Here is a 19,740-nt window from a genome sequence, read left to right as displayed (position 1 = left end):
AGAGCTCAAGTCCCCAGTTTTCCTGGGTGGGAAATGCCTTTTAATGAGGGGAAGGATAATTTCGATTTTTGGGTAGGTCTGGTAGCACACTGTGAAAATGCCCAACGGGGACCCGTTTCACCTCTTAAAGGCTTCTTCAGGGGTCATAACAATTTCTACAACCAAAAAGATAAGAGTGGCAAATCAGTGAAATGCTAAAAGCTAATAATATTAAGTCTTAAGATAATATAAAAGTTAAAACATGAGGTAGCTTACTGTGCAGCTTTGCTCCGGTTCACGAGCGAAAATGGCGCTGACAACTTACAACGCCAGCGCATGCGCTTTCAAACTGTTACAAAGACTATGATGTCATTACATATTCGAGCGCTAATAACTCGTGTGGCAATGAATTCAGGAATACTGATTTACAAAAATGCTTTCCAGTCAATGGACACGTTTAGGCCAGTTGGTTTTAAAGAGTTTAATCTAAATATCCACCGTGATTCTCTCTGTAGTAACTTTTTTTGTCTGTTACCTCCTCGCACCGATATAGGTTCGTAATCGATACAGAGACATCTAAGATCTGAAAATTTATGTTTGAAAGCTTTGCAGTGTTCGGCTAAAGGAGCATTTCAATCGTGCGACTCGTTGCAACATTTTACATGGGAGGGTTTTTATGTTTAATTAAAGGTTTTTGCATAAATGACACAGTTATGAAATAGTGAATTTTGAATATAAAAGATGACATAAATTGCAAAAAGTACAACTGTGACTAATTTTAGACAATTTAAAATAAATTAAATAATTTCCTAAAGCCCTGCTACTATGGTCCCTTTCTGGATCCATGCATAAAAATTTATACGTGAATCTTTAGAGACCTGTGACTATAAAGTTTCTAAGTTTTATTCAAATTTGATAAAAACGCTTATAAAAAATTTCTAAGCGATTTACAGTAGTAATAAAATATTCTTTGAGACATATAAACAACAGACATTACTCATGACATACTTTTAGGAGAGGATAGAAGTCAGAACTTCAGTTTAGATGGGAATCCCATAAAAAAGGAGAAAACACCAGGAAGGGGTCAGGAATTAACTAGAAGTAATACCATGTTTCCCCGAAAATAAGACAGTGTCTTATATGAACGCACTAGGGCTTACTTTCGGGGATGTCTAATTTTTTGTCATGTATAACGATCATCTCTCTCTTCCTCTCCTCCACCCCAATTCTTCCTCGTTCCTTTTTCCTCCCCCCCATCCCATGTGCAGCATCTTTTCCTCCCCTCTCACCCATCCCTTTGTGCAGCATCTTTCTATCCTTCCCTCCCATCCCCCTGTGCAGCAGAACCCCACCAACCCTCCCACCGTGAGACTGACATACCTCCACTCTGAGGCCTCCTAAAGCAGCAGGGGTGGGGGGGTTGCTGAATCGACAAGTCTGATTTTTTTTTTTCAGCAAATCAGGCAGCACTAGTGTCAAAGATGGAGTCAGGGACATTCGGGGGAGGGAGGAGCTTCGGGGGTCAATCTTAACTAGGGTTTATTTTTGGGGTAAGGCTTATATTAGGAGCATCTTTACAAATCATGCTAGGGCTTATTGTCGGGATAGGTCTTATTTTCGGGAAAACAGTATAGTATTTGTTTAGGCCTAGAATAGATTATAATTATGAAGAAGAGAGTTAGTCTACCTAAGCATTCTTGTTATCTTTTGAAAGCGTCTGTACAAAGGAAGCATTTGAGGGAGCCTTTAAATTTCTCCAGGGTAGATTCTTCTCTAAGGTAAAATGGTAGATGATTCCAGATTTGGGGAGCAATAATCGAGAAGATCTCCGTACGTCTTGTGTTTATAACCTTTAATGAGCGAATAGATAAGAGGTGTTGATTTGTGGATCTTGAGTATCCTCGGGATTGAGTATGGAATGAGGAGCTTATCCAAGAAAGCTGGTCATTTTGATTGTTGAATTTTAAAGGTTGTGATGGTTGTTTTTTAGGTGATTCTGTGAGGGATCGGTAACCAATGAGCATTTTTAAGCAGTGGTGTGGCTTGGTCGAATGATGCACAGATACATTCAATTTATTGCCAATCAGCACCGATATTTGATTGTTCGCACCTGATTATCACCACTAATGAGGCTCACGTGCAATTAAATTGTGCATGCATATTGGGCACGCACACAAATTTGTGGACAGAGTTTTTTGCGCGCCATATATAGAATTAGGAGGAGTGTATACAAAACTAACTCATTTGAAAAAATTAGCCCCCAAGAAAACAGTATATTGCTGACAGGAATATAACCCACTTCCTGCAGGCTCAGACTATCAAATCTCCCTTTATTTTTCAACTTTGAAAGGAAAGAACTGCGTTGTTTTTGGGGTGTTTTTGTTTTTTATAAATCTTTGTTCATTTTTTAAACTCACAATAAGTATAAAACAAATACAGTCATTTTATACTTTAACATCACTTAATATATCATCAAATTTTAACTGGTATCAAATATCCCCCCTCCCTCATACCCAACAATTATTCATAAGCATGAGAAATCATAAAATATTTCCCCCCCCACCCCACCCTGGACGTGTATGAACAAAAGGGGAAAAAAATTAATATTTATTCTATGCAGTGATTTCAATCTTTACAGTATCTTGTTAATGGCTCCCAAATAACCTGAAATTTCTTAAAATTTCCCTGCTGCATGGCAGTTACCCTTTCCATTTTAAATATGTGACACAAAGAGTTCCACCAAAAGCTATAATTCAGCCTATCCCAATTTTTCCAATTATTCGTAATCTGTTGTATGGCAACCCCTGTCATAATGAGTAGAAGCTTATTGTTATTAGAGGATATTTGGCTCTTAGCCCTCATTGACATGCCAAACAATACGGTGTTCATAGAATAATGGCGAATGGATTATCTAACAAACTATTTGACCCCATATTGATTTCCAAAAAGCAAGTATTAATGGACAATAGAATAACAAATGATCTAATGTCCCAGCTTCAAGATGACAGTGCCAGCATCTATTAGATTTAGAGCTATCCAACTTCTGTAAACGAACCGGGGGTCAAAAATGCTCTATGTAACAGAAAAAAAACCAGGTTTGCCTCATAGATGCAGACACTGTACATCTCAGAACATCTACAGGATTTTAACAGCAACTTCAGCCCAACAGGTTGGGGGCCACAGTTTATTACATCTTTTTATTTCAATGTCGGTGATTGACTGCCTGTTTGTTTGTTTTTAACGCAGCCATTGAAGAGAGAGATTTTAGACAAGCAGATGGAAATAGGTTTGAGAGGGAGAGTTACAGAGATGTTAACGTAAATTCATTCAGCTCTGCCTGGATGAAAATGCGTTGGTTTGCTTAGCTGAGAACTTGCTGTGCCTTTTTGGGTTTTTTTTTTAATAAAGCTTTCTCCTTTAGACAATGCGCGTTTACTGTTAGCATGGAGGTCTACACAGCTGCGTCTCTTATCACTCCTGGGTTTCTCAAAGCAATAAACCCCAATTTATGTGTGGATTATAGCATAACAATGTATGTGCTGCATCGCCAAACTTAATTAAATGTCCCCAGTGTACCAAGACATTAACGATCTCAACAGTCTGACCAATGAGTAAAATCATTGTAATCTGAAGTGATGTTTCCAGACATCAGCAAATCAACTTTGCTACTCATGCATAGAGGTTCTACATGTTCATTTAAAAAAAAAAAATCATTTATTAGGTCTTTTAAGAGAAATAATAATCTCTGCAATGCTTCTCAGCAGGGGCTCACTTCAAATTAGTGTTTAAATCCAACTAATTGCGCCCGAGGGAGGAAGAGTGGTTAGAACAATGGTTTCGCAACCAGAGCAAGGCCGAATTCAAATCCCAGTTCTCTCACTAGCAATTTCTGTGACCTTGGACAAGTCACTTTACTAAATGAATATATTTCATTGCCCATACTGAAATGGAGCTAGATGTTATTGGGGGATCACAAGCAAATATGCACACATGCATGCAGCACATATATGCAGAATCATAGAAACATGATAGCAGATAAGTGGCCCATTTCTTGAGGGATGCTCTGTATGCTTTCACCACATGTCCCGCCCACAAAATGCTGTCACAACCCTATTCCTGCCAGGTTGGCTTTTTGTGATTCAGATGTGTGTTTAACATTCTTTGTTATAGAAACATGATGGCAGATAAAGGGAGGGGAAACGGAAGGGGAGGACAGAGATGGAGGACAGTGAGGGTGGTGGTTAATGGTACCCTCTCTAAAACATCGGAGGTGACCAGTGGAGTGCCGCAGGGCTCGGTCCTGGGTCCACTCCTTTTCAACATATTCATAGGGGATCTGACTCAAGGGCTTCAAGGTAAAATAACACTATTCGCCGATGACGCCAAACTATGTAATATAGTAAGTGAATGCAGTTTATAGAATTATATGGCGCAGGACCTGCTTACATTGGAAAGTTGGTCCTCAACCTGGCAGCTAGGCTTCAATGCTAAGAAATGTAAGGTCATGCACCTCGGAAGCGGAAATCCATGCAGGACGTACTTCTTGAACGGAGAAACTTTAACTAGGACTTCAGCAGAACGAGATTTAGGAGTAATCATCAGTGCAGACATGAAAACTGCCAATCAAGCGGAGAAGGCTTCATCTAAGGCAAGGCAGATATTGGGTTGTATCAATAGAAGTTTCGTCAGCCGAAAGCCTGAAGTCATAATGCCGTTGTACAGGGCCATGGTGAGACCTCATCTGGAGTACTGTGTGCAATTCTGGAGGCCACATTACAGTAAAGATGTGTGCAGAATTGAATCGGTTCAACGGACGGCCACCAGGATGATCTCGGGGCTCAAGGGTCTCTCGTACGAAGAGAGACTGAACAAATTGCAGCTCTACACTCTTGAGGAACGTAGGGAGAGGGGAGATATGATCGAAACATTTAAGTACCTCACGGGACGTGTCGAAGTGGAAGATGATATTTTCTTTCTCAAGGGACCCTCGGCCACAAGAGGGCACCCGCTCAAACTCAGGGGCGGAAAATTTCATGGCGACACCAGAAAGTATTTCTTCACAGAGAGAGTGGTTGATCATTGGAACAAGCTTCCAGTGCAGGTGATCGAGGCAGACAGCGTGCCAGACTTTAAGAATAAATGGGATACCCATGTGGGATCCCTACGAGGGTCAAGATAAGGAAATTGGGTCATTAGGGCATAGACAGGGGGTGGGTAAGCAGAGTGGGCAGACTTGATGGGCTGTAGCCCTTTTCTGCCGTCATCTTCTATGTTTCTATGATGGGTCATTTGGCCTTTATCTGCCATCATGTTTCTATGTTTCTATAATCAGAAAGTTCTATGACATCACAATGCAGGTGTAAAGAGCCTTAGCCTATGGGAAGAAGAGATGCAAATGTTAAGAGCCTTAGCCAATAGGGAGAGGAGGAGAGAGTGGCTGCTGCAGACACCAGAAAATATTTCTTCACAGAGAGAGTGGTTGATCATTGGAACAAGCTTCCAGTGCAGGTGATCGAGGCAGACAGCGTGCCAGACTTTAAGAAGAAATGGGATACCCATGTGGGATCCCTACGAGGGTCAAGATAAGGAAATTGGGTCATTAGGGCATAGACAGGGGGTGGGTAAGCAGAGTGGGCAGACTTGATGGGCTGTAGCCCTTTTCTGCCGTCATCTTCTATGTTTCTATGTTTCTATGAAGATGAATGGTTAGCACCAAGAAAGAAGAAAACGACAAATAGGCAGGAGACAACCAAAGCGTGGGCCCAACATGATTTGAATAATGACCAAACAAAAGGTAGAAAAAATAATTTAATTTTCTGTTTTGTGATTACAATATGTCAGATTTGAAATGTGCATCCTGCCAGAGCTGGTGTTAGACAGAGTGAACTAGGACCTAAAAGAGAGAGGAAAAGTCTTTTTTGTTTATTTTGTTTACACCATAGCGCCAGTGTGGAAAGGAGAGGGAAAAGTGGGTGAAGAGGCTATAAAATAAACCCACCAGGATGTTTGCAAAAAAAACACCCAATTGGGCAGGAAAATTGAATGGAAAAATCGATTCAATAGGCTGCAGTGAAAATCATATAAAAGGGCACAGGTACACATCTAACCATAATTCCCTTATAGTGCATGGTGAACCCTCCAAAGCCCTCCCAAAACCTGCTGGGCCCAACTTCACCACACCATGTCACCTGCAGGTGGCGCCTATAGGTAGGTGCAGTGGGATTTGAAAGGCTTACAGATTTTACCATGTGTAGTCGTTAAAGTGAGATATGGGCCTGAGTCCCCCCATCTCTATAGTTCACTACATCTACTAGGAATGGCCATAACTCTGAAGCTATATATTGTTTCATTCACATCTTTGGGGAGGGGGAGGAGGTCAGTGACCACTGTAGGAGTATTGGGGGGGGGGGGGGTTTGCCTTCATCTCTCCAGTGTTCAAATCAGTTTGTGCATCTTTTTGGCACTTGTTTGTTGTTAAACAGGTGTTTTCTTGTTAAACAGGTGTAGCCCCAGAAATCCAAATTGTACCCTGTACGTTTTAAACTAAACTAAACTAAAGCTTAACTTTGTAAACTGAGTCATCATTCTGAGAAAGCTCCACTCGGTTTACAGCAACTAAATAAACAGGGAATGATTTACAAATGATAAATAGAATTAATTTTCAAAATGTTTGGCAAATAGAGTAGTTTTTAAAGATTTACGGAAAAATTGAAATGAACTGGAACTTCTTAAAAAAAGGGGAGGTCATTCCAGAGTTGAGAGAGTTTAAAGACCAAAGATTGACTGAAGATCTTGACTCCTTTAATCCCTTTTTTAGAAGGAAGGGAGAGTTTAAATTGTTGGATACCTCTTGCGAAGGAGAATCGGTAAACATTCCAAAATAAAGGAATAAGAGGATTAAAGATACCATGTAGAATTTTAAAAGAAATACAGGTGCATTTAAATTGAATTCTAAAATAAACCGGGAGCCAATGAAGACTCTGAAGCAAAGGGGTCACATGGTCAAATTTACATTTTCCAAAGATCAGCTTCGCAGCAGTAATCTATGAAGCCAAATTTTTCCTCTCTTATAACAGTCTAACCTTCCTCTTCAATGTGATGTAACTATTTCCCCATGATACTGCTTTAGCCTCTTATCTTGTAAATCATTTTGAACCTGTACTGGATAAGTGCAATTATGAAATCCTGGTTAGATTAGATTTGATGAGATAAGCACCGTGAAATCTGTTTTTCTACTTGGGATCTAGCTAGGTACTTGGGACCTGGGTTGGCCACTGTTGGAAACAAGATACAGGGCTTGATGGACCTTTGGTCTGTCCCAATATGGTAATTCTTATGTGAGCCAAATATAGGACAGTCAAGCCATTGTGACATAACATCATAAGGTTGGCTCATAGACATTGGTGGAATGAGGCATTATGACATCATAATCTCAGCTCTGGAATGTTGCTACTCTTTGGGTTTCTGCCAGTTACTTGGGACCTGGGTTGGCCACTGTTGGAAACAAGATACAGGGTTTGATGGACCTTTGGTCTGTCCCAATATGGTAATTCTTATGTGACCCAAATATAGGACAGTCAAGCCATTGTGACATCACATCATAAGGTTGGCTCATAGACATTGGTGGAATGAGGCATTATGACATCATAATCTCAGCTCTGGAATGTTGCTACTCTTTGGGTTTCTGCCAGTTACTTGGGACCTGGGTTGGCCACTGTTGGAAACAAGATACAGGGATTGATGGACCTTTGGTCTGTCCCAATATGGTAATTCTTATGTGAGCCAAATATAGGACAGTCAAGCCATTGTGACATCACATCATAAGGTTGGCTCATAGGCATTGGTGGAATGAGGCATTATGACATCATAATCTCAGCTCTGGAATGTTGCTACTCTTTGGGTTTCTGCCAGTTACTTGGGACCTGGGTTGGCCACTGTTGGAAACAAGATACAGGGTTTGATGGACCTTTGGTCTGTCCCAATATGGTAATTCTTATGTGAGCCAAATATAGGACAGTCAAGCCATTGTGACATCACATCATAAGGTTGGCTCATAGACATTGGTGGAATGAGGCATTATGACATCATAATCTCAGCTCTGGAATGTTGCTACTCTTTGGGTTTCTGCCAGTTACTTGGGACCTGGGTTGGCCACTGTTGGAAACAAGATACAGGGTTTGATGGACCTTTGGTCTTCCCAATATGGCAGTTCTTATGTTCTTATGACAGCTTGCTGTCACAAAGAGCGAAAGGAGAGATTAAAAAGTGGGAAAATGGAAGAAGGGTAAGATAATGGTGTATTTGTCATTAATTCATGATTTGCCAAATATCCTCTGTGGACAGACTGGGTTGTAAATAAGTGCCCAAAGAGATTTGGATTTTAAATGCATTCCTTTGTTTTTCGAAATCCAAGCTGTGGTTTATTTTGCTACACAAACTGGCCTCCAATCCGAGCTGATGGAAGTTGAGATGACGCACCCGAGGACTAGGAGAAGCGGGATTTAAATCCTGGCTTCCACTTGAGGAAAATGGTTGAATTGTTAGAATCTATGTCAGGTTTTCTACAGCTGTTGCCATGATACCAACTCATGTTTTCCCCCTTCCATACATGCATGCGTTTTCCTCCCTTCCGACATGAGAAAATTTGTCACCTTCACTGCTCTCCCACTAATTTAAATTCACACGTTTTCATAATCAAAGGATTCCGTCTCAAATATTTCATTTGTTGTACTTGCTGTCTTCTGCCAGTGCCTGTTAGACAGAATGAGAAACTTTCTATACATGTTAGCGCACAATGGAGAGTCTAATGTCTCTTTAATATCAGATGTGCATGTTGACTTTCACTGCTACTAAACCCTGTTCTGTCTGTTCCTGACTTACCCTGTCTAACTGCAGACGACCCCAAGGAGCACTGAGCGAGTCGGACGATCCTGAAACCGGCTGCCTAAGTGATAACAAGCCAACTTCTCGTCACTTCTACCCCGTCGCCTTGCTGCTCGTCAGCTCCCACTTGCTGGTCGTCTGGCTCATTTTAAGCCTCGCTTTACTGTTGGCCAAATACCAATAGAGCTGCACTTGGCGGTTGCTCCTTTTGTAAGAACAGCTGCGTGCGTCTCGTTTCCAATGTGATATTTCTACAGTTTGCTGACCCCAGGATCGGTCTGGCCGACGACGCCCTCCCCCTCGCCACAGAGCAAACAAAAAAAAAAAAAAAATCTGAAAGGCGACAATGGAAGTCAACATTTCAAGATCTGTATTTCACTTTAATTTAGCAATAGGAATTATTGGTTATTGCACTACTCTCTTGTTTGATGGGGAAAACACACCCACTGTAGAAAAAGCACAGCAAACTGGAGGTGATTTCTTCCATTGTGACCATCTGTTTCAAAGAGACTAAAGCAGAATTTTTTTTGGGGGGGGGGAGGGGGATGGATCCTTTCTTTGTCCCCCATACGTTCAATACAGTAGGTCAGTTAACAGTCGGAAGGAATGGATTTGCACAAAACCTATTTGAACTTGACTGGGACAATTCTGGGCTTGCCGTCCTCGTGATAAATGTGTCGGCTGACTGGTTCGTCTGCTTCCCAGAAAAATTCTTAACTCCTTCACCACCACTAACCCTTCTTTGTCAGACACTAACGGAGTAACAAAGCCTCTGCTCTGTTTTGTAATTAAATTGACTTCTTTGTTATCATGGCGTCTGTTGGTTTTCTTCTGTTGGACACATTTTCTATTCTTTTTACCTTCTCTTACGCAGGATGGTGTCTTTTGTACTATAACTGAAGGAACTCTTTTGTCTTTGTGCAAGCAGAGGCTGGCGGCCAGCTTTTTGGAACGCTGTTTTCTGATCGCTGTTTATTTCATTGCAAAGCAAGGGAATTTGTACCAAAATATGGAGGCTTGTCTTTACAGACGCAGAATCAGACTTAGAGGTCTATTTACTAACCTGCTATAAAATAGCCCCTTATGTGATACTTTACCGTGGGATTCACTAACCTATGGTTCCTTAGTACTGCAGATTAGTGAATCCCAGAATAAATGTATTTGTATACTGCTGCAGCTGGGAATAATTTGCATTTATAGCTGCAGCAACGCAAAAACAACAGGCTCCAAGTTGCGCCTTCTATCTTTAAAAATACAAGGATGCTGTTTAGTTAAAAAGAAATACTCCCCTCCCCCATCCTTTTTCAAACTGCTCTTAAATTTACTCACCCTCTGCAGTCCTCTGGCATCTCCTGGGAGCAGTGGCATAGCGAGGGAAGGAGGCGCCTGGCGTGGTGGTTCCCCCCCCCCAGTGCCCTCTTTGCCCCCTTCCTGCTCCTTCCCCGCCCCCTCACCACACTCATGCCCTCCCTTCCACCCCCCGTACCTCTAAATCGTCGCCAGCGTGAACAGTTTCTCCGGCCTGCTGCTCGTGCTGACGTTGGCTTTCCCTTTGACATCACTTCCTGGTCTCGTGGCCTGGAAGTGATTTCTGAGGGGTGCCAGACCGGCACGAGTATCAGGCCAGAGAAGTTGCTCGCGCTGGTGAAGATTTAAAGAGGTATGGGGGCAGGGAAGGGAGGGCACAAGCATGATGGGGGGTGGAAAGGTTCTGGTGCCCCCACCAAGATGGCGCCAGGGGCTATCCACCCCACCCTCCCTTACAACGCCACTGCCTGGGAGTGATGCTGGGGGGATTGCGAGGAGTGGGATAAAAGGGGATTTGTGGATGAAGAGATTTGAAAAGGATTCTCAAGTGGGAGGGGGTGTTTGAAAAGAGATTTGGGCTGAGAGGTTCCAGAGAGAGGTTTAAAAAGGGATCCAGAAGGGATCAGAGGGATCTTAAAAGGGATCAGAGCTGAGGGGTGTTTCTTATTAAACACTGGGAGCACTGGTGGCCTGATGTTTCTGTGGAGGAAAGTTAACATATCTCCCTAAGTGGTGTTCCCTTTCCATGCATAAGACAGTTTGCAAAGTTTAATAATGCAAGCAAGCCATGTTATATATTTTGCATAATAATGAGTTGCTTTGTACATGCATTTGATACAATTAACATTCGATAGAGAATTTTGGCATGTATCAGTTGCTTTTTAATTCACACTATTTTTTTTTTATCATTAGCAATTTTAATTGCAACCAAAGTATATGAAACATCCTATTGTCATAACACAGCTTAGTAAATAGTCCTCTTTTGGGGGGGGAAATTATCAACGTTAAGAAGAATTTTTTTTACCCTTAACTTCAGTTGTTAGTAACTAGGCCTCATTGCATTAAATGGGACCTGAGCTAAAACAGTATAAGTTAGTGGAAAAATAACAGTAGCCCACGTTTAATGACTATGCCCCTTAGAGGGAAATTATCAACACGAGCTACCATGAAAACGGGTTATTTTTGCACAGGTCCCTTTTTATTCGATGAGAGCCTAAGCTACAATAGCATAACTTGTAAAAGGGCCCATCTTCATGGTAGCCCCCATTGGTAACTACAGCCCTTAGGGGGAAAATGATCAAAGTGGGTTCACTGTTAAATTGGGTTATTTTAGCGCAAGTTATTTTTAAGCACAGAGCCTTAGGGCAGGAGTGTCAAAATCCCTCCTCGAGGGCTGCAATCCAGTCGGGTTTTCAGGAATTTCCCCAATGAATATGTATGAGTTCTATTTGCATGCATTGCTTTCATTGTATGCTAATAGAACTCATGCATATTCTTTGGGGAAATCCCGAAAATCCAATTGGATTGCAGCCCTCGAGGAGGGTCCTTTCACACCCCTGCCTTAGGGGCTGATCCCGTCAGTGGTGCCTGCCGCCATGCTCCGCTTTCAGAGTCAGGGAAACCGGTGCCTTGCAAGGACCCTAGGTGCCAGAAACGTACACCAGGGTTTTACAAGCGACGGAGGCTAAGAAAGCAAATAGAATGTTAGGAATTATCAGGAAAGGAATTGAAAACAAAGATGAAAATGTTATAATGCCCTCGTATCGCTCTATGGCAGTGTTTCTCAATTCGGTCCTGGAGTGCCCCCTTGCCAGTCAGGTTTTCAGTATATTCACAATGAATGTGCATAAACTTGATTGCATACATTGCCTCCATTATATGCAAATTTATTTCGTACATATTCATTGTGGTTATCATGAAAACCTGACTGGTAAGGGGTACTCCAGGACCGAGTTGAGAAAAACCGCTCTGTGGTACAGCTGCACCTCAAATACTGTGTGTAGTTCAGGTTGCGGTATCTCAAAAAAGATATAGCAGAATTAGAAAAAATTATTGTAAACCGCTTTGAACTTCACGGTATAGCGGTATATAAGAAATAAATTATTATTATTAGAAAAGGTACAGAGAAGGGCAATGAAAATGATAAAAGGGATGGGACAACTTCCCTAGGAGGAAAGGCTAAAGCGGCTAGGACTCTTCAGCTTGGAGAAAAGATGGCTCAGGGGTGATATGATAGAGGTCTATAAAATAATGAGTGGAGTGGAAAGGGCAGATGTGAATCGCTTGTTCACTCTTTATAAAAATACTAGGATTAGGGGACATGTGATGAAGCTACTAAAGATTTAAAACAAACTGGGAAAAAATATTTCTTCACACATGATGTAATTAAACTCTGGAATTCATTGCCGGAGAATGTGGTGAAATCAGTTAGCTTAACGGGGTTTAAAAAAGGTTTGGATATTTTCCTAAAAGAGAAGTCCATAGGCCATTATTGAGATGGCTTTGGGAAATCCACCGCTTATTCTTAGGATAATATTTTGTAACTTTTTCCCCTCTTATAACCGTATAACCTTCCTCTTCAATGTGATGTAACTATTTCTCCATGATACTGCTTTAGCCTCTTATCTTGTAAATCGCCTTGAACCTGTACTAGATAAGTGCGATTAAGAAATCCGATTAGATTAGATTAGATAAGCAGCATAACATCTGTTTTACCACTTGGGATCTAGCTGGGTACATGGAACCTAGGCTGGCCACAGTTGGAAACAGGATAATGGGCTTGATAGACCTTTGGAGTGTCCTAGTATGACAATTCTTATGTTCTTAAGCCTACATTTCTGGCGGCTAAGGTCCTTGCAAATCCGTCTAGCATCGCCTAGTGATGCCAAAGCCTGGCACTGCCCCTAAACACACCCACTTCCAGTCTTCAACATCACTAGGCAATGCTAGGCACAAACAATTATCATGCCATTTAGAACCAATTAAAACCCATTAAGTTAGTCGCCGGTAGGCACGATCTAGGCACCTGTCGGAGACTACGTTTCAGCGGCTTTTCAAGAATTCGGCCTTGACTGCATAAAGTGGGACCCCCCTGTGCTATAATAACCCAAATTGTGGCAAAATATCCTGAATTGTGGTAAAAACACCCAACCTAACTATTTTCTTTCTTTTTAAAAAAAAAAAAAAATTCATAACTCACACTATCTTACAATTCCTAGAGAGTTTTACAATAAAAACATTCACAGTAAAATATACAAATTCTTCATAAATTTAAAAAAAAAAACTACCAAATAGCAATGTTGATAATGTTTCCCCTTACTTTGTTATGTGTGTACTTAACGAAACGGGTATTTATTTTCCAGAACATAAAATCTATGAAAAGGTACAAAAGCAAAAAAAAAAAAAAAGTTTTAACGTGGAAATAAGAACTGTGTCAAGAAAAACATGCGATCCCCTGTTCCTAAACTGTAAAATGAAACCTTCCTTGCAGATAACGATTGTCATTGTCTGGCTCTGAGGGCGATATCGGCATTGGGCCGGGCCTGGAATTTAATTTTGTAAGATGTATCATCACTTGTGGGGGGTGGGGGGGGATGTACAATTAAATCCTTGTTATTTTTACTCCAAAGCTATTGCTGCAACTCTGCGATGAGCAAATAAAAAAGCCTATTTATTTTATTCCCTGTTTCACCAAGTTGTGTTTCTCTTTTCACCAGAGAAGGATGCCGCATAGAAAACGTGGTGAAGAATATCAAATGCAGAAAGTATGCATTCAACATGATACAGCTGATGGCTTTCCCCAAATTCTACAGGCCGCCAGAAGGGACATATGGCAAAGCTGATTCCTAAGCTTACAAAGGTGCATTCAGAGGCACATACCAGTGCTAGTTGGATATCCTACACGTTAATTTATGTTGGCCATTGAACACAACACAACACCTGCCGCTCACTCCCTAGGTTGCTTTTCATAAAAATGAAAAGAAAGAAAAAGAAAAAAAAAAAATCCCACAGGCACTTTGCTAAGAAGGAAACCTTTGCAAAACAGATTTGTGATTTCAACACCAGGAAAAGAGAATAAGGAAATATTTCTGAAGTAAATCTTGCCCAATCTATTCAAAAGCCAAAGCCTGCAAATGTTTACTTGAATAATGAAAGACATTTCATTGAGAGACGGGTATTTCTGCTTGTGTGTGTGCTCAGGAAGAGCTTGCGTTGCTTTACTGTCCTCTCTTTAAGGAGCTCCGGGGCTGAAAATGATATGGTACGGGTAAATCCATAATTCAGTACCTGATTTCCCTCTTCAAAAATCCCCCTGCCCCAAGAGCTTCCCTTTCTACAGCATATTATGAAATTATAAACCATTTCATTTTATGTACTGATTTAAGCAGCTTAAAATTCCAGAAGAAATGCATGTTTTTCAAGGCAATCCATTTTTCCTCGCATGGCAGGAGCCTTCTAGGTTTTATTGGTTTCTGCGGAAACCTGAGAAGAAATTCTGTGCAACCTCAGTCATCCAGATAACGGGAAATTCCGGTGAGATTTATTATCGTTGGATTGCCGAGGCTGCTTTCTTCTTTGTGTTTACTTTTTGTGATGGCTTCTCACCCTCTGCTACACTCTCCCCCGAAGAAATTCTGTGCTACTTTAGATGTTCCAGCTAACCAATGATTCAGAGTATATTTTTATCTTAAAAAAAAAAAAAAAAAAAAATGCATTGTCAGTCCTTATTACTAAAGAATGACACGGTGATAAATTTTTTCTCCATCGCCGCAGGAACTCAGTTTTCCCGTCCCGTCCCCATGGGTTTTGTCATTGTCGCTGTCCCTGCCCCATTCCTGTAAGCTCTGCCTTAACCACACAAGCCTCAAACACATGAGGTTTTAAAGTGTTTGAGGCTTGTGCAGATGAGGACGGAGCTTGCAGGAATGAGGGGGGGGGGAACATAGAAAGAACTCACGGGGACGGGAAAATGAGTGCCCGCGGAGACAGGGAAACATTTGTCCCCGCTACTTTTTACTAAAGAGGTCCTTCTAGTTTGTGCCTCCAGAAAAATCCAGCGTAAATTAAGCCCTTTGCATCTTGCTGCCAAATGGAGGAACAACTTTTCTGGCTTCAGGTCATTGAAGCAGAGCAAGGTGGATCTTCAGCATTCTGCGAGCTCCTCATTATAGGAAAACTTTGAGAATACACTAGAAAATCCAGTGACTCAACATATATATCCAGGGTCCCCAGCTTTTCAAAAGAAGGCCTTCACAGGACATTTTGAATCACCAAAATGGTAATTAGGTGGGGGATTGTCATTACAGTATCCCGAATGGGACGTTACTGTGCCGTACTGCCATCATTCTCTTGAGTTGGTGGAGGCTGGGAGCCCTACTGGTCTTGCCGTGCTTCAAAAATGAAAAAAAGGTATAAAATTCTCCACAGGCCAAATTCAGCCAATTAAAGTGTACCAGGCCAGAAAATTGAGCCCCATAGGTAGCATCCAGCCCATGGGCTCTTGTCCGGGAACTAAGCCAAATGGTCACCTCAGCTAAAGGGGTTCATAGATGAAAGCGCGCGGGACAATCGCGCACGGACAAATGCGTGCAGGACATCAGCGCGCCAGATTAAAAGTTAAATTTAAAGCGCTCTGAGGGGGGATGTGGGGGGGGGAAACCCTCCCCCAGATTACTTGGAAGTGTTGGCACTGCCGTTGGTAAGGTTCGGGGGGGTAAACCCCCCCCCCCCCCCATTACAGAGGAAAGTGTCATTTTTCCCTGTTTTAGGGAAAAATGACAGTTTCCTCTGTAAGTGGGGGGATTTCCCCCCGAAAAGGCAGCACCCCCCCCGGAGTGCTTTAAATTTAACTTTTTAATCAGGCACGCTGACATCCTACGTGCATTTGTCTCAGCTCATTTGTCCATGCGCAATTATCTGGCGCGCTTTAGTCCCGTCACCGCTAAAGGATACCGGGATAACCTGTAATCCATATCAGTGACTGAATGCTTAAATCACCCTGTACAACATATGACAGCAAATTAGAGAGCCCTTTACTAAGCTGTGTTAGGCACTACCATGACCTTAACACAGCAAAAATGGCGTAACAAAGGACTTGCTAAAGCATCCTGTGTTACTTGTGGCATTTGTAAGTGCTAAGTGTGCAATATATATATATATATATACAGTGATGCCTTGGAATCCGAACTTAATCCGTTCCAGAACCCCGTTCGAGTTCTAAAACGTTCGAGTTCCAAGACAATTTTTACCATTGAAAATAATGGAAACTGGATTAATCCGTTCCTGGGACCCACAAACTTAAATTTTAACAGTAAATACACTGGATTTTAGGGGCAGAAACACACACATACAATGTGCCGGGCGTTCGGATTCCAAAGCAGAGTTCGGATTCTGGAGCAAAATTTACTACAAAAAAAAGTTTGGATTCCAAAACGTTCAAGTTCTGGGGCGTTCGGATTCCGAGGTTCCACTGTATTTGTAATTTTTATGAAAGGGCATATTGGGCGGAGAATGGGCAGAGGCACTCACTTGTTATTGCAGGGTTAACACTGGAGCCTTTACTGCCTCTGAAAATGACTTTGTGCTAATAGTAGCACCTGGCCATAAATGAAACAAATGCAAAAAAGGCTTTTCATGACTGCACAAGAAACGCTCGTATAAACTAAGCCCCTTTCCTTTACTGCAGCTTAGTAAAAGGGCCCCTAAATTAGCATACATGTGCATTTTTTGTTTTACTTTTTTCTATTTCCTGTTAGCCCTCTGGACTTATCGTAACATTGTTTACCTCGCAGGTTACCCAAAAAACCTATACAGGCTGCATATTCCACAGAATACCGCTACACTTTTCCCTCAGAATTCGTGGGGGATAGGGGCAGAGCCGGAGAATGGAGAAAAACTGCGAATGGAGAAAAACCGCGAATATCTTCTCGTCTGGCTCTGACCCACCCCCGCCTTCCCCCCAGCATCCCGGCTTTACCTGGTGGTCTAGCAGGCTTTCGGGGCAGGAACGATCTTCCTACGCTCCTGCCCTGTGCAGATCGCCAATAGGAAATGACTGCCATGAGTTCTCGAGACTACGGCGGGAGCTCAAGGCAGCCATTTCCTATTGGCGTCCTACACGGGGCAGGAGCATAGGAAGATCGCTCCTGCCGCGAAAGCCTGCTAGACCACCAGGTAAGGCCGGGATGCCGGGAGAGAGGCGGGAATGTGATCAAATATAGGGGGTTCCCCCCCTCCCCCAAAAAATCACGAATTTGTGAAACCGCAAGTGTGGAAACCGCGAATGGGTAGGGGAAAGTCATATTCGTCTGATTTTTAAATTGAAGAAATCAGACCATATAACGGCTTATTAACTTAGGTTACACTGGCTTCTTGTAGAGTCCAGAGTGGTCTTTACATTTGAATGCATTTGTTATGAAGTCCTGTATGATCTCACTTGCTAACTATCTTGCTGACCATTCTGCGTTTGCTAATTCAAGACGCTCTGCGCGTATCTCTGCCTTGTTTACATTTCCACCTGTCAAGGGCTGCACACATAAAAGATATTTTCAGAGGCTTTTCTCATACCAAGCGGCAATTTAGGGATAAAGAACTTAAGCGCCTGATTCTCGAGTCCTCTTCCTATTTACATTTTAGGAAATCTTTGAACGCACCAATTTGTTAATTTTTTTGTAATAATTTTTACATAATGTATTGTTTGTTTATTCTAATTTTGTTGTAAACCGCATAGATCTGCAAGGTGTCGCAGTATACAGTGGTGCCTCACACAACGAACTTAATTCGTTCCAGGAGCAAGTTTGTTATGCGAAAAGTTCGTTATGTGAAACGCGTTTTCCCATAACAATACATGTTAAAAAAATGATTCGTTCTGCAGCATAAAATATGCTAAGATGACATAAAAAAAGATAAATTTGTCAAAATGGTGAAAATGGTGGTCTTGCTGAGGCCAAACTCTTTGACGAGGTCACACTGTTTTACCCCACATTCACTCCTTCTAATTATTTCCCGTTTCATTTCAACAGAAATCACCTTCCTGCTTTTTTTAGAAGCCATGATATATAAAAAATATTGAGTTTATCTTAAAAGGACGACTGTATACAGTGAGAGAGGGCAGAGTCTCAGTGGCAAAAACTGGGACTTAACTTTTCTTTTTTTTTTTTTTTCTAGCATCGGGGAAGCGGCGAGAGTAGCTCCGCCCCCCCCAACGCATCAGCAGTAGGCGCCGGGCCCCTCCATAAAAGGAGGCGAGCCGACGGTCCGCCACTGCACAGGGAGCCAGGCGAAGGTCTGTGAGAGAGGGCAGTTAAGCGCAGTGACTAACGACTGCCTGCAGTGCCTGCGCGGAAGGATGCAATACATCGGCAGCTCGGGCGACTTCGTTGTGTGAAACGAAGTTCGTTGTATGAATCAAGACATGAAGTTCGTTGTGTGCAGCGTTCGCTGTGCGAGGCGTTCGTTATGCGAGGCACCACTGTATAATAAATTTGTTGTCAGGGAGAAATAGACCTTTTGTGAAAATAGGCACCGGTGTAAGGCTGAAGGGCTGAGCCGCCTAGGCGCTATTTCATTCACAATCCATTTGGGGGAGCAGACACTTCCCTTGCGACGCACCTTGGGCCTCTGGGTGTGACGCAATGTTACATATACACACTTGATTTCTCTATGCCATTTTTAGGACAAAGAATGTAAACGTCTGCCCGGCACTGAACCTACTCCCCAATTACTGGAGAACTGTGCTACCGCCACGGCTGGCGCTAAAAACCGCACTATGGTTTTCTAAAAGAGGAGGGTAACTTAGGTGCCTAGATTTAGGGCTCCTTTTATCAAGGCGCACTACGGCGGTTAGCGCGTCAGACATTTCATCACGCGCTGACCCCCGCGGCAGCCCAAAATCCTAACGCCTTGTCAAAGGAGGCGTTAGGTACTAGCGCGGCAGGCGGTTTAACACGCGGTATCCCGCACGTTAAATGGCTACCGCGTCTTTGTAAAAGGACCCCTTAGACGCCGTTTCTAGTGTTCCCCCCTAAATGCACTGTAAGGAAGCAGCTCTGGGAGTGTAGAACTTGAGTCCAAATTCCGACAGGACATCCTGATTTGAGAAGAGCAATATTCTGCTGCAGAATGCTTACAACTTCCGGTTCTCTGCATTCAAGTCAATCTATTTCTCCTGAAAAGGTTGTTTGGAAGTCCATGTTTATTGGCTTACGGAAGAATTTGGAAGATAGTTTTTGGATGAAAAAAGCACCTTGGTTAAATGTTCGCTCTATCATTTGGGAGTTATTTCTGAAATCATATTTTTGTACAGATTTGGGCATTTGATGAAAATAGTAAGTTCAGTGGAACCTTGGTTTGCGAGCGTAATTCGTTTCAGAAGCAAGCTCGTAAACCAAAGTGTTCGTATATCAAAGCAACTTTCCCCATAGCAGTTAGTGGAAACGCGGACAATTCATTTCACATCCCCAAAAGACCCCCTCATCCCCCCCCCCAAGGCCACTTGCGCGTTTCCACTACACCCCACCACATCCCCAAAAGATCCCCCCACGCCCGAGGCCACTGGCGCACTTTCCACCC

The 19,740-nt window shown here is 42.4% G+C and overlaps 1 protein-coding gene across 7 annotated transcripts in view; it reads left to right on the top strand.

Annotated features, from left to right (window-relative positions):
• INPP4B (inositol polyphosphate-4-phosphatase type II B) overlaps positions 1-14,226 on the top strand; it is an 812,760-nt gene extending 798,534 nt beyond the window's left edge. For 6 of the 7 annotated variants that reach the window (XM_033939855.1, XM_033939874.1, XM_033939891.1 and 3 more), the window contains one exon: positions 8,875-9,589. In XM_033939855.1, coding sequence (XP_033795746.1) covers positions 8,875-9,046 — 172 coding nt within the window. In that variant the 3' untranslated portion in view covers positions 9,047-9,589. Of the gene's footprint in view, positions 1-8,874; positions 9,590-13,886 lie in introns of those variants that run through there. The other variant, XM_033939865.1, reaches the window with a different exon arrangement.
• Positions 14,227-19,740: the final 5,514 nt, after the last annotated feature.

Source organism: Geotrypetes seraphini, chromosome 1 (genome assembly GCF_902459505.1).
Source record: "Geotrypetes seraphini chromosome 1, aGeoSer1.1, whole genome shotgun sequence".
NCBI lineage: Eukaryota > Metazoa > Chordata > Amphibia > Gymnophiona > Dermophiidae > Geotrypetes > Geotrypetes seraphini.
This window is presented reverse-complemented; position numbering and strand designations above follow the sequence as displayed.